General features: G+C 31.4%; 1 protein-coding gene across 1 annotated transcript; it reads left to right on the top strand.

Moving 5' to 3' along the window:
• Positions 1-1658: 1658 nt before the first annotated feature.
• Positions 1659-8332, top strand: LOC106434385. The gene is made up of 3 exons (XM_013875246.3): positions 1659-4793; positions 6085-6208; positions 6310-8332. Exons 1-3 carry the CDS (start codon positions 3972-3974, stop codon positions 6810-6812), a joined length of 1449 nt encoding a protein of 482 aa, XP_013730700.2. The 5' UTR covers positions 1659-3971; the 3' UTR covers positions 6813-8332.
• The last annotated feature ends 8105 nt before the right edge of the window (positions 8333-16437 follow it).

The following is a 16437-nucleotide window of genomic DNA, read 5'->3' as shown; positions in this document are numbered from 1 at the left end:
AATTCTGTTTTAGAAGTTTTTTTCAATTTTAAAACTATTTCTACATTTTCTACGAATTCAGATTTTCAGATCTAAAATTACTCGATACAACACAATTCATCACAAGTCTAACTTATAAACTATGGTATAACACACTTCATCTGAAAACTACTAAACTATAACTTTCAATAAAATTTCAAACTAATTCTCTTTGAAGTCTAAATTCTATTAAATGTGATTTTAAACTTTTTTTTTATCTCATGTGTTTGTATAATTTTAAATGTTTATTAATATTATTTTTATCTTCTCTTGTAAATCTTATTAGCAGACATCATTAGAAGATTACATTAGTATAATTGAGTCTTCAAGATTATGCATAACCAAACAAACTCTAGAAGAATTTTATAAAGAGTTTTGTAATAAATTATCATCATAAAATGTTTGTTTGTATATTTGATGCATGATCCTTAAATATAGTATTCATTTAATTTTGTTTCATTTGTATGATATTATAAACTTTTTGTTAACTATCAAATTTAAAATAATATTCTCTAATCAAGCAAAAATTGAATCCACCATGATTATAATACATAAACATGCCAAACTCACTAAGAATAAAAAAAAATAACTAACACACATGTGAGAACAAAAAAAATTCTATAAAATGATTATAAATATATACAAATGAACATTTTAATCAAACACAAAATTAACATATCTTTATAGGGAAGACTTTGTGTGATGTTTATTTAAAAGTTAAAGAGTTGGTCAAATGCAAAACGGGCTCTCGCAACTTCTATCATCTTGGAGTTTTCTATTTCTTATATTCTCTTTCTATAATGAATTATCAAATAACTTACCAATAATTATCAAGTAACTTGCAGGTAATTTTCAAGTAGTAGATAATAAAGTAAGACAAGTAATTTTCAAATCCGTCATATTTAGCAAGTACTTGAAGTTGTATGTACTCGTTTTTAACAAACTAAGTACAAGTCCAAAATTTTGCTACTCGTACAAATTAATTAAGCTGAGTACCAATTATAACAAAAATATCAAGTACTCTGTTTGTATCCACCCTACTATAAAAAATATCTTCTGGAAATAAATACTTTAAACAAATTGTGTGATTGTATTTTAAAAATAATATTATATAAGTAAAATATAATTTATAGATTATTTTTACTGTAATTGAAAGATATTATAGTCAACTAAATATGTGAAAGATAAATAAAACATTTCAATAATACTAATTATAAACTATTTTTGTCAATTAAATATATATCAGTTTATGTTACTTAATTATTTTATGTAATATTCTAAGAAAATAAATAAATATATAAAAATTATTTCTATTACTTTGAAAATATATATTTTTTGCATTGTTTAAAATTATGTTTCAAAAGAAATAATATTTCTTTTTCTAATATCAAGATTATGTGTGTGAATGTTTTTTTTAATGAAATCACATTATATGCAAATATATATATTCATCTAAGAAAATATAGATATAAAGAAATATTTTATTACTTCAAAAGTATATTTTTTTGTTATTGAAAAATATTTTTTAAATGAAATATTTCTATTTTGGAACTTTCCTTTTTAATGAGATCATATTATATATACATATATTTTCGTTTTTAAATTTGTTTTAAAACTTTATAAATGTTTTTTATTATATATGTTATTTGTAAAATTGTAAAAAGGAAAATATATAAAAAATCAATAATAATATTTAAATGTAATATTTTTTATTCATTAAGGGTATCGGTGTAATCAACCATCATAAGAGTTAACGTAAGCGGGACACATAAGAAACTGACTTCTCAAATAATATTATAGAGATTAATTGCAACTTTAAATTATATTAAACTGAAATTAAAGAAACTTAACAATTCTACCAACTTTGAGAATATCTTTTCATACTCAATATTTACACAATATTATCCAATATATTATATATAAAAGCAAAAAATATATGTGAAATAAAATCCTCTATCAAAAAAAAAAAAAATATATATATGTATATATATATATGTGTGAAATATACTGAACTATTTATTATAAAAGCAAATCTACCAACATTTGATCACAATAAGTCTGGACTAATTTTTCTCTTGTTTTACTCACATTTTCTTAGAAAAATTTTCTAAGATAGTTTTTTTAAGTTTATCTTCATAAAAATAGCATTCAATGACCAAAATAAATTTTATTAAAAAATAAAAATACATTTTTATCCTAAAGTTAACTAATCTAAATTTTGTGTTTAGAATTAAAGGGTTGGATTTTTAAGATAGAGTTTCAAAATAAAATAAAAAGACTATTTTGGTCATTTTCTTCTTAAGCTATTTTTGTAACAAAAAGTTAAAAATAGCAGTTATTTTTATAACAAAAACTTTAAAGTATCTATTTAAAAGAATTTTTCTTTTTCTTATAAGTTGTTGTTTTTTCAAGCAACTTGGTTTACTGCTCTAATCCTTTTAGAATTCTTAGTGTAACACAGCAACGACATTATCAGTCACAATGTCTACCTACTACTAGAGACAAAATCGATTATAAACAAATCAGAAATTTATTATAGTTTCGATGTAACAGTTGGTACCTGCTAATATGGATCTGGAAAATACACTAATAGGTATATATTAAAAACATAAATTGTCGTAAATCTAATAGAAAAGTGTGTTGAGGAAAGGACGTAGAGGTTCGAAATACTGACGTGCACACACACACGTGAGAGGCAAAAACTGTATTTTAGCCGCATGAATCTCGTCTCCTGTTTTATTACAAGGTCAACTTCTGGTCTCTCTCTCACTTCTAAATCTTACTTAATTAGTAGATTCTGATTTCAAATCTAGCCAATTAATAATTAAATAAACGTAACTTCAAATTCAAATATTAATTATAAAAACAATTAAAAGCCTCGGTTTCATGATCACACACCTCACATAGAAGCTTCTTCAGACTTCACAGTCTTCACTATATATATATATGTGTGAAATATACTGAACTATTTATTATAAAAGCAAATCTACCAACATTTGATCACAATAAGTCTGGACTAATTTTTCTCTTGTTTTACTCACATTTTCTTAGAAAAATTTTCTAAGATAGTTTTTTTAAGTTTATCTTCATAAAAATAGCATTCAATGACCAAAATAAATTTTATTAAAAAATAAAAATACATTTTTATCCTAAAGTTAACTAATCTAAATTTTGTGTTTAGAATTAAAGGCTTGGATTTTTAAGATAGAGTTTCAAAATAAAATAAAAAGACTATTTTGGTCATTTTCTTCTTAAGCTATTTTTGTAACAAAAAGTTAAAAATAGCAGTTATTTTTATAACAAAAACTTTAAAGTATCTATTTAAAAGAATTTTTCTTTTTCTTATAAGTTGTTGTTTTTTCAAGCAACTTGGTTTACTGCTCTAATCCTTTTACAATTCTTAGTGTAACACAGCAACGACATTATCAGTCACAATGTCTACCTACTACTAGAGACAAAATCGATTATAAACAAATCAGAAATTTATTATAGTTTCGATGTAACAGTTGGTACCTGCTAATATGGATCTGGAAAATACACTAATAGGTATATATTAAAAACATAAATTGTCGTAAATCTAATAGAAAAGTGTGTTGAGGAAAGGACGTAGAGGTTCGAAATACTGACGTGCACACACACACGTGAGAGGCAAAAACTGTATTTTAGCCGCATGAATCTCGTCTCCTGTTTTATTACAAGGTCAACTTCTGGTCTCTCTCTCACTTCTAAATCTTACTTAATTAGTAGATTCTGATTTCAAATCTAGCCAATTAATAATTAAATAAACGTAACTTCAAATTCAAATATTAATTATAAAAACAATTAAAAGCCTCGGTTTCATGATCACACACCTCACATAGAAGCTTCTTCAGACTTCACAGTCTTCACTATATATCTTTTGACTGTTTTCTCAATCTCACCACTGAAAACAAACACAAGAAGCTCAAAATCGAATGGCGTCGATTACCTGTTCCTCTGATCAACGTCTTTCCACAAGCAAGAGACGTTTAAAGCCGTTGATGTTAAGAGATTACTTACTCGATGACCTCAGCTCTTGTTCATCCAACGGCTTCAAATCGTTCCCTCGTCGTCAACCTCCTTCATCATCATCCACCGTTCGACGTCTCCTCGACGCTGAGATCAAACGGTCAGGATTGAGCCATCATCATCATCACAAGCCACGTCTCACTGGAAGAAGCCGTACGAGTTGCGGAACGGCTATAAATCACGCCGTTCATAAAGCTTCGACGGCGTTTCTCAACGCCTTGAAACTTATACCATTCCATGCAACCGTTACGTCACGGAAAGGAGATCAGAAACAACAAGGCGTTTTCTCTAGAAGTTTCTCTAAACGGCTCTTGAGCAAACGCTTCTGGAGAAAACCGGTAAGTCAATCTCGCCGTGAAGTAACGGTCGAACTCGGAGACGGAGCGATTCAATGGTGGATATCCACCGCGTTTTTCCCTGACGAAGAGAATTTAGATCACGGAAACGAGGCAGCAACATTCTCGGCCTCCCAAGCTGCGGCGGTCATCACCACCGAGAAACTTATCTCCGGTTGTGACTCGTCGAGTTCCGGTAGTGTGTTTTTCACGAACTCGTCGTCGTCGGAGGCTGTGCAGTCTTCTTCTTCATCGGTCTCATCAACGACGACGAGCGGTGAAGCTGAAGAAGTGTCGACCAGAAACGACGCCGTGGTTGAGAGCGAAGAGAGTTTAAACGCACGTGACTGTGACGGATCATCTGTCAACGGCAACAGCATGTGTAACAGAGAGGTTAGTTCGTTAAAAGATCGTTTTCTTTCGGGACTTCAGTGTAAAACTGTACAGAGTGAATGCATTTGATTTTTTTTTAACTGATAATTAAAGAAAAACAAAATAGGTCATATGTTATAAAAAAAAAGGTCATATATTGAAACTTGTCGGGGAATGCGTGTAACTCACGTGTGGTGTAGGATTTAGTTTAGTGATGAAATCGAGGGCTGAGATTCTTCATACTTAGCTTCTAAGGCGGATTTTTTTTTTCAAGGTACTACACGTACGCAATTAATTACTCTCAAGGTCAAAAATATTCGTACACAACTTCATAAGAAATTAAAAAAAAAAAAAAAAGTCAAATTTCCAAAATATCAGATTTCTAAGTTTATGTCACAAAAATAGCTCTCAAAAACAAAAATGACCAAAATAGCATTTTATCTTTTAATTTTTTTTTATTTTTCAAAATTTGAAATCTTATCCCAAAACCCCACTCTCCAACTCTAAACCTAAAACCTAAACTCTAAACCCTAAATCCTAAACACTCTAAACCCTAAACCCTAAATCCTAAACCCCACCCCTTAACTCTAAACACTAAACACTAAACCCTAAACCCTAAACCCCATCCCTAAACTCTAAACCCCTAAACCCTAAACCCTAAACCTTAAACCCCACCCCTTAACTCTAAAACCAAATGTCTAAATTAATTTACCATTGAGGTATAAGTGTATATTTATCTCTTTTGATAAAACATTAAGTGCTATTTTGATCATTTTTATTCTTATATGCTATATTTGTGACAAAAACTTTTTTAGTGCTATCCTAGTCATTTTCTCAAAAAAAATAAATAAACTAGTATTAGTTTGGTTATTATGCATAAATCAACACATTTAAGTTGTAATGCTTATAATATCTAAGAATGATTCTTAATTTAGCACCCACGTTCATGAGATTTATTTAGAAATCTTCGATGATTAATTCTTGGATTTGATAACACAAAAAAGATATTTTCAAGTATAAAACTTATAATCTCAATCAAGTAAAAAAATAAAAAAAATAAAAACTTATAATCTCAATCAAGACAAAAGGCAGGATCCGACCATACTTAATGTATGGGGGCAGAGACAGATAGGTAGAGAGACATGATGTGGTCATGGCAATGGTTGACTAACGTCAACTTATTATTGCCATATGATTTTGTTTCTGTTGTGACTATTTCTATTTTTGATATTTTTTTGTAATGTTTTTTTTTCTTTTATAATGTTGTGTGATCACATTTGAAACCAATTTGATTTTAATTGCAATTTTTTAGGAAAGTGTGAATGAAGAAAAGGAACAACTTAGTCCAGTATCGATCCTGGAGTGTCCTTTTCAAGACGATGATGATGACGATGATGAAGAGGATGCAATCACTGATCATATTTCCCACCAAAAAGGTAATTTTATCAATAATCTATTCATCAAATATGTAAGAAATTGTTATAAACTACATGAAAATATGTTGTTAGAACTAATTTAATAAGCTTAACATTCGCAGATACATACGAGAAAACTGCAAGAAAAAGCCGGAGGTTTAATGGTTTTGTACGTCTTGAGCCACTAAACCTGGAGAAATTCATAGAGAAGCAAGTAGAGAGTGAAGAAGATGAGTACTCATATCACACACAAGAAACAGAAGAGGACGAATCAGAAAGCCGAGCAAACCGCTTGTTTGCTCTGGTGAAGTTAACAATCGGTGAAACAAACAACATACTACTGGCTTCTAACGTAGCGGATAATCTATTATTAGATTATTTTCAAGAAGATAATATTGGGCCAAAAGAAGAGGTGTTAATGGTGAAAAAAGTAGAAGATTGGGTGATGGATAGACAAGATGAGATGTTTATGAGCTGGGAAGTTAGAGAGATGAGACAAGTTTATGTGAAGGAAATGAAATGGGGTTGCATTAATGAGGACGAGAGCGAGTGTGTGGTTGAAGATTTGGCTAATGGACTCTTCACTTTATTGGTGGATGAATTTATCAGCAACTTAGCTTCGTGATAAATAGTTTTTTATATGGGGGGGAGAGAGAAGTTAAGATTTTGACATTTTGTTGAAGATTAGATTTCATAATGTATTAGAAATATGTTATCTTGGAATAAAACTATATGTTGTTTGACATAAGGGGAATGCTTATATATTTGTTTTTCAAACTTAAGAGTCTAGAGTGAGAGTTAGAGTCCGTAGTCATTATGTGTTTAGTTCATAAATCTTTTTTTTATATTTCCTATAGTATTTTACACAATCAATGGACGCCATCTTTTCCTAAAGACACGATTTTTAGTTTCTTAATGAGCCTATGTTTATTTATTTCAACAAGGTATTGATCTGGACTTTTTTTATTTCATGGCGATTTCGTATATTCCACGCTTTAGTCTGGTAAATTGCATCTCACCATAGGACTATGCCGATCATGCTTGATTCACCACATTCTCCCATTGCCGACTGTATCTCCATCCGTTTATCTGACTAGATGCCCGTTGTTTAGAACATGGATTTACACCCATACATAGTGCTAGCAATATCTAGTTCCGGATTTAGAAGATTATTTGGACTGTCAGACACCTCCTGGTTAAAAGAAAAACGGAACATGTGTTAAACATAAGAATAGTCAAGTGATGTCTATTGTACTCATATAAATTATCAATGTTCAAAAACCCGCTAGGTGGAGATTAAGCGTCTTATAAAAGATTATTGGATTAATGTTTAGGAAGAAGCCTAGACCAATTTTTTGAATGCATAGACTGATTTTAAAAAATTCGGTTTAAATATATCGTTTCGTTCACATTCGAATTACTGACAAGACGGAGCATAGGCACCACTAAACCTATTTTTAGAACACTGTAAATTACTATCATCAACCTTTTTGTAAACCATTGACAACACTTATCATTGCCACTATATCATGATATTATTGATAGCTATAACATCTTTTTTTTTTGAAATGTTGAAATAACTAAAAGAAAATGTTTTTTTTTATATATTTATGAACTTATAATTTGAGATGGTTAATTTATCACAAATTCGAAACTGAGGTTTTGAATGGGAAAATGAACTAAAGATGGTTCTACTGCAAGGTGGTTGAACCATTTACAATTTGAGTTTAAAGGTTTGAGTGAGAGATGGATAATTAGTGGAGGGAACAAATATATTTAGAATCCACTTTTTTCTCACCATTCAACAAAAAGGTAGTGTTTCTGTGAATAACGTAGTTAGACTGCTTTAAAAAAAAACTTTTATGGCTTGTTCTAAATTTTTAGATCGCAAGTGAAGCATTTTAAGTACCCATATTTACAAGTAGTTAAGTTTATCCGCTTGTACTATATATAATTTTTAGACATGAAATAATTTTATGATGTTATTTAATAATCTATATATAGGTAATTCATTATCTTGATAAAATTACTTCTATCCAATTAAAAATAATAATAACAATACTAAATTAATATACTAAATTAATATTTACACTTAATTAAATAATATTTTCATAATATTAAATAAACTAAATTAATCATTCACATTAATATTAAATTTACACATTGATATTTATATATAGTTGATATCTATAAGAGTTTATATATTATATTCAAAAATATTCAATGAGGAGATATTTTGAATTAGTTATGACAATATATTTTATTTATTTATTTTTTGTAATATTTAACGAAGTCAAAAACAACTATTTTAGAAATAATTTAATTTAATTCAAAAGTAAATAACAAATAAATTCCTTGAAAAATAATTTAAAATTTATTTTACACGACTTTTTTAATCAAAATATATTTATTTTAAAATCATCCAAAATCAGATACATATTTAATTTTAAAACTCAAAAGAATAATATATATTTTTATGTTCTATTATATTTTGAATATTTTTTATAAAGTATTTTTAATTATGAAATAAATAGTATTATAAAATTTTATATGTATTACAATATTTTAGACCACTTTTATCCACTTTCACCATTCAAATATATGTTTTAAACTGCTAGATCCGCTTGATCTACATTTGTACCACACGAACCGCTTTATCCATACTTATTACGCTTGATCCGTTAGATCCGCAACGCTGATCCGTTATCTCCAGTCGGAGCATGAATAGTGGATTAATAAGTGATTTTCATGCCGACATGGATGCTCCACCTAAAATTTCCCATTCTAGAAACAAATAACAAAATGTGTGTTCTAAAAATATGATTTACAAGTGGTTCAAATGTGTGAGCAAGTGTAACAAAATTAATGAACTGTCTTTAACAGTAAAAACACTTCAAAAAGGTGTAATGGCAGTCAATACTTTTTATTTTTGATTATCTATTTGAAACATTATGATCTCTTAATGTTGAATAAGTTTTTTATTTTAAACTATCTACTATATATTTTATCATTATTTAAATTAATAAAACAAATCACATAAAACATTTCTTATACATAATGGTTAAAAATTACCCAAATTATAATTATTTTAATTCATCCAAGAAATATATATATATTTAATTTAAAATTTAAAATAACTATATATAAAAATTATTTTTCTATTATATTTTGAATATTTGTATTAATTGAAATCATAAATTATTAAAAAAAATAATTTTAATTTTGTATAATATTTTAGACCATTTTCATCCACTTTCACCATTTGAAAATATGTTTTGGAGTACTAGATCCGCTTGATCAACTTTTGTACTGCTAGATCCGTTTGATACACTCTTATTCTTCTCTTTCCGCTTTATCCGTTAGATCTCCAACGCTTGATCCGTTTAATCTGCAGTGCTTGATCCGCTTTTCTTATCCGAATTTGGTCATTTACATTTACAACGAAGCATAGTAGTTTTCCAGGAAAATAATAATTAAAAAAAATCTGGAACGCAACAGTAAATTGTGGGTGAGAATTTACAAAGAAAATATATATATGCTCCACTTTGTACAGAAAAATATTGTATATTTTGAGTAAATGATCTATTTTATGGTATTTTGATATCACTCAAATTACACTAAGGAGTGAATTACTCTCTCAAATAAAAGGTTCAGATGTAGTACTTAGGGATCGAATCCACAAAGACTCTAGGATTACACAATAGATTTATAGTATTCGAATTATGACTAGATTAAATGATTTATAGGTTCACTACAAGAAAACAACGGTATTCTGACGGACATTCCGACGGAAAATGAAATCCTCGGAATATCCCGAGGAATTTCCGAGGAAATTACGAGGAAACACAAAATTTAGTTTCCTCGGAATATACCGACGGAATTCCGAGGAAATACTAATCCGTCGGAATATTCTTATGGAATACCGAGGAAAAATGTATTCCTCGGAAAAAACCGATGAATTCCGAGGATATATTATAGCCGTTAAAGAGCCGTTGGGGGATTTTAAAAATTCCGAGGAAATTCCGACGAACTAGCCGTTTCCGTCGGAATTCCGTCGGAATTTTCTCGGTCTGTCGGCAGGATTTCAACTATAAATACAAGCACCCCTCTTCCTCTTCATTCACTCCATATCTTCATCCTCCCTCTTACTCTCTTTACACACGAATTTGATTCATAAAAAACATGTCTTCTTCAAATTATTTTCGTTCTTGGATCGATCGACCTCATTTGGATCCGAACACGAGATTGCTTACGGAAAAATACCAACGAGGTATAACCGAATTCATGGGGTTAGTTCACCGACAACCGGAAGCAAAAACAGGTATATTAAGATGTCCTTGCTCTAATTGTAAAAATAGAAAGGTTATTAAAGAGTGGGATGTTTGGACTCATCTATATTTGAGTGGGTTTACACGAAGTTACAAAATTTGGTATCATCATGGGGAAACTGATTATGAACATGGTAGTACTAGCGAACCTCAGCCAGCGGTTAGATTAGAAGAACCAATTATAACGGATGTAGATTATGGTGTAGGTACTCAGCAGATGGTAAATGATCATTTTAGAGGGGAAGATTTACCCAATGCACAAGCTAGGAGATTTTATGATATGTTGGATGCTGGAAAGCAACCATTGTACGAAGGTTGCAGAGATGGTCATTCAGCTTTATCATCTGCTACAAGATTGATGGGCATTAAAACAGATTATAATTTGGCTGAAGACTGTGTGGATGCGATTGCTGATTTTGTAAAAGGTATTCGACCCGAGGATAATGTAGCTCCTGGTTCATACTACGAGGTTCAGAAACTCGTAGCTGGTCTTGGTTTATCGTATCAGGTAATAGATGTATGCAGCGACAACTGCATGATTTATTGGAGGGCGGATGAACAGCGGGTTACATGCAAATTTTGTGGAAAGCCTCGTTACAAAGATACGAGTGGAAGAGTTCCAGTGCCATATAAAAGGATGTGGTATTTACCTTTGACGGAAAGGTTGCAGAGGTTGTATCTGTCTGAACGCACAGCGCAACCAATGAGATGGCATGCGGAGTACTCAACAGATGGTGAGATCAGACATCCTTCAGATGCAAAAGCGTGGAAGCATTTCTAATCAAAGTATCCCGACTTTGCGTATGAGAGAAGAAATGTCTACCTTGGATTATGTACTGATGGTTTCAGTCCGTTTGGCAAGAGTGGAAGACAGTATTCTCTATGGCCCGTCATTCTTACACCATACAACCTACCCCCAAACTTGTGCTTGCGACGAGAGTTTTTGTTTCTCTCGATTCTCGTTCCCGGACCAGAGCATCCTAAGAGATCACTTGATGTGTTTCTTCAGCCACTAATATATGAGTTGCAACAACTATGGGCTCAAGTTGCTGAAACGTACGATGTTTCGTGTAAAGAAAACTTTCAAATGCGGGCAATACTAATGTGGACAATAAGTGATTTTCCAGCATATGGTATGTTGTCTGGATGGACAACGCATGGAAGGCTATCATGTCCATATTGTCAAGAAAACACTGATGCTTTCCAACTAAAACACGGAAGGAAAACGTGTTGGTTTGACTGTCACAGGAGATTCCTACCACCTGATCATCCATATCGTAGGAGTAGGAATTTGTTTACGAAGAACAAGAGGGTGTTTGACAGTCCACCTCCGGAAATTTGTGGGAAAGATTTGAAGATACAACTAAGAGATTTTGGTGCAGAAAGGACGCCAGACGTCGGTGGACATGAGCGTTTTCCGGTAGATGCTGTTGGAGAACTACATAACTGGCACAAAAAAAAGTATTTTCTGGGATCTGCCATACTGGGAGGATCATCTGCTAAGGCATAATTTAGATGTCATGCATATTGAGAAGAACTTTTTTGACAATCTCATGAACACGATCCTTAATGTTCAAGGTAAAACAAAGGATAATTTGAAGTCAAGACTGGATTTAGTCGATATATGTGCTCGTTCAGAACTTCATGTTGATGAGAATGGTAGGGCTCCTTTTCCCATATACCGACTTGATGCAGAGGGAAAAGATGCGTTCTTTGATTGGATTTCAAACGATGTGGAATATTCCGAGGCTTTTTCGAGGAAACAAGGTTTTTAAATCGAAAACAACGTTTTTCGGTTTGAATAACACTTATTTAACCCTTATTAAGTGTCTTAGACTTATTATGTAGTCAAAAATTTGTTTCTTACCCTATAATAAACACTTTTCCGATTGTATGAACGAAATCCCCACAACATAAGAGAAACACTTATACACTTTAATGAACGGTAAAGGGAATACTTACAATTCATTTTGAAATTTTGTTATTTCATGGTTTATGCTCATCTATACGAAGAATCCTCAATGGTATGCATTACAATTGTATAAGAAATGAAATACGGCAAAAAAAATTGATGTTTTGAAACCTCAAACACTAGTGCCTCGGTATTTCCTCGGAATATTCCGACGGAATTCCGAGGAAGATAAGGGTTTCCTCGGAGTTCCCTCGGAATATTCCGAGGAAATTTCGAGGAAATAGGGGTTTCAAATCGAAAACAATGTTTTTCGGTTTGAATAACACTTATATAACCCTTATTAAGTGTCTTAGACTTATTATGTAGTCAAAAATTTGTTTCTTACACTATAATAAACACTTTTCCGATTGTATGAACGAAATCCCCACAACATAAGAGAAACACTTATAAACTTTAATGAACGATAAAGGGAATACTTACAATTCGTTTTGAAATTTGTTATTTCATGGTTTATGCTCATCTATACAAAGAATCCTCAATGGTATGCATTACAATTGTATAAGAAATGAAATACGACAAAAAAATTGATGTTTTGAAACCCCAAACACTAGTTCCTCAGTATTCTCTCGGAATATTCTGACGGAATTCCGAGGAAGATAAGGGTTTCCTCGGAATTCCCTCGGAATATTCCGAGAAAATTTTGAAGAAATAGGGGTTTTAAATCGAAAACAACGTTTTTCGGTTTGAATAACACTTATATAACCCTTATTAAGTGTCTTAGACTTATTATGTAGTCAAAAATTTGTTTCTTACCGTATAATAAACATTTTTCCGATTGTATGAACGAAATCCCCACAACATAAGAGAAACACTTATACACTTTAATGAACGGTAAAGGGAATACTTACAATTCGTTTTGAAATTTTGTTATTTCATGGTTTATGCTCATCTATACAAAGAATCATCGATGGTATGCATTACAATTGTATAAGAAATGAAATACGGCAAAAAAATTGATGTTTTGAAACCCCAAACACTAGTTCCTCGGTATTTCCTCTGAATATTCCGACGGAATTCCGACGGATATTTTACTATCCGTCGGAATTTCCTAGGAATATTTTCATTTAACCGGACAAATATTTCGCGAAAATTGAAATTAGAATTCCGACGGAATTCCGACGGATAGTATCCGTCGGACCCCAGGTTTTATAACCACGAGCCGCTTCTTCTTCCCCATTTCTCTCTTCTTCCTCTGCGCGACTCCTCCGGCGATTTCCCACTGAAATCCGACGATATCTCCGGCGATCTCCCCCTTCTCTTACACAAATCATGTAAGAACCCTATCCCACTCTCTTAGGTTCTATTTGTTAGATTTTTGTTAGGGTGATTGGTTAGGATTGTGATTTGGTTGTATAATAGGTTTAGAATTGTGATTTGGTTGAATAATTTGTTTTGTTGAATTGATTTAGAATTTTTTAATATTTTTTTTGTTTTTTTTTATTTATAAAATCGATTTTTGTATATAAAATCGATTTTTGTATTTTACAAAACAATTTTTGTATATAAATTCGATTTTTTGGATTTTACAAAATGTTTTTTGTATATAAATTCGAGTTTTTTGGATTTTACAAAACATTTTTAATATCTATATAACTTTTTTTGTGATTAAAAACTGTTATTTGGGATTTAAAATATATATATATATATATATATTATTAAAACTATTTTTTGTAATTATTAAACTATTTTTTATTTATTAAAACTATTTTTTGTTTATTAGAACTATTTTTATATATTTATTAAACATTTTTAATATCTATAAAACTTTTTTTGTGATTAAAAACTATTATTTGGAATTTTGTTTTTTTTTTTAAAAAATATATATATTATATAAATTTCTATATTTATTAAACATTTTTAATATTATTAAAACTATTTTTTGTAATTATTAAAATATTTTTTATTTATTAAAACTATTTTTTGTTTATTAGAACTATTTTTATATATTTATTAAACATTTTTAATATCTATAAATCTTTTTTTGTGATTAAAAACTATTATTTGGGATTTTTTTTTAAACAAAATTAATTTATATATTTTTATATTTATTAAATATATTTTTTTTAATTTACAGGTCTCATGATGATCAGACCCGGCCTCGACAGCGTCGTGGTCGTGGTGGTTCGGGGAGCCAGTCTCTGGATTCCAGCCATTTTCAGGATTCCCTTTAGCCCCACAGCTCCTACCATACATCTCCCTCTGCTGCAGCCGCTCCTGCTCCTCTCGCTCCCGCTGCTGCATCCGCTCCTGCTCCTCCGGCTCCTCTGGGAGTGATGAGTGTTGCGGAGTTGGTTCAACAGCCCGGTCGTGACCATCTTTCCTATCTCACTCCATATCCACATGGACGGGGTCAAACATGGTAATTAAACATATATTTTTTTCTTTAAATTTGGATTCATTATTAATTGTTTGTTCTTTTTATTAGGTTCAACCGATCCGGGAACGGGATCAGCGCATGGATCAACCGTATGATGTACTCGGCCCTCGACAGGGGACATCCAACTTTCACTCACTTCCCTACCGACAAGCAGCATCTGTGGTTTCGTCAGTTTGCGGTAAGTATTCTAATTTTTTACTTATATTTTTAATCTTTAATATAAATTTTCTACTAATTGTGTTTTTTTTCCGGCAAGAGTTCAACTGGAATTCCGATGAGACGCTCTTTATCTATCACCACTTCGTCCATAAAATTATGGACAACAATGGGAAGCAGATCCACGAGTGGAAGAAGAAGTGGGAAATCAATAAGGTTCGATTTAATTTATTAAACAATTTTTTAATTTATTAAACTATTTTTTTTTTATTAAACTATTTTCTTTTTTTTTTATTAAAAGGTCTTAAAGTCGATGAACGACACGGTCTGGAAGGAGTTGTGTGCACATTGGGATAAGGAAGAGACGAAAGAAACTTCTTCCACCAACTCCACCAACCGCAGGAGCGACCGTAAAGGGAAGGGCATTTACAAGCATAACTTGGGTGCTCAATCTATTGCCACTCTGGGAGATCGCATGGTAAGTTCAACCGCTTTTTCTTCAATTATTTGAGTTTCAGAATTTTAATTTATTGTGCATTTCTTCTAATTTCTAATGTTTCTTTAATTTATGTTTTTTTTCAAGGCGGAAGAAAATGATGGCGAGCCGGTTGATGATCTCGCCCTAATGAAGAGGGCGTATACCAACAAGAAGACCGGCCAGATTGATGACGGTCTTGTGAGGGACGTGGTCGACCTGGTCCAAACTCTGGTGGTAGACGAAGTGTCTCAGCTTCAAACCGAGGATGACGCTTCGACGGCTTCGACCAACTTGTCCCGGTTTCGAATCAACGAAATCGTTGAATCGGTAAGTTCTTTTTTTTTTAAAGTTCAATTTATTTATTTCTTGATTTTTATTTTATCATCAATTTATATTATTTAAATTTGGCTATTTATATTTCAGTCGGTTCCAAAGAAGAAGGGACGTTTGGTCGGTTTGGGTCGTCGCTCCCGGTCGGCTGCTCCTTCTTCTGCACCACCGCCATATGTTGATCCAGGAGTTCTTACGGCTCAGCTGAAGGACAAGAATGATCGGATATATGCGTTGGAGACCCAGATGGCAGCTCAACAGCCGGGCTATGAGACACAGAAGAGGCTGAACGAGCAGAAGATGAAGATGATGAAGAGGATATACCCGAACGAGCTGTTCCCGAACATTCAAGACCCGTAGTTTTTTTTTTTTAACCAAAAACTCGGAATGTTTTATTTTTATTTGTAGAACTTTGAATTATCTAATATGTTTTCAGTTTTAATTTTAATTTTATATTTTCGAATTTAAATTTCACAAATTTTAATTTTCTTAAAAAATAATTTTTTTTTAAAAAAATTAATTTTTTCGAAATTCCGAGGAAAACCTTCCTCGGAAATTTCCGACGACCTTTTCCTCGGAATAAGTCGTCGGAATTTAAAAAAAAATCCG

This window comes from Brassica napus, chromosome C2 (genome assembly GCF_020379485.1).
Source record: "Brassica napus cultivar Da-Ae chromosome C2, Da-Ae, whole genome shotgun sequence".
Classification (NCBI taxonomy): Eukaryota; Viridiplantae; Streptophyta; class Magnoliopsida; order Brassicales; family Brassicaceae; genus Brassica; species Brassica napus.
The sequence above is the reverse complement of the archived record's forward strand: the minus strand, read 5'-3'. Positions and strand labels throughout refer to the sequence as shown.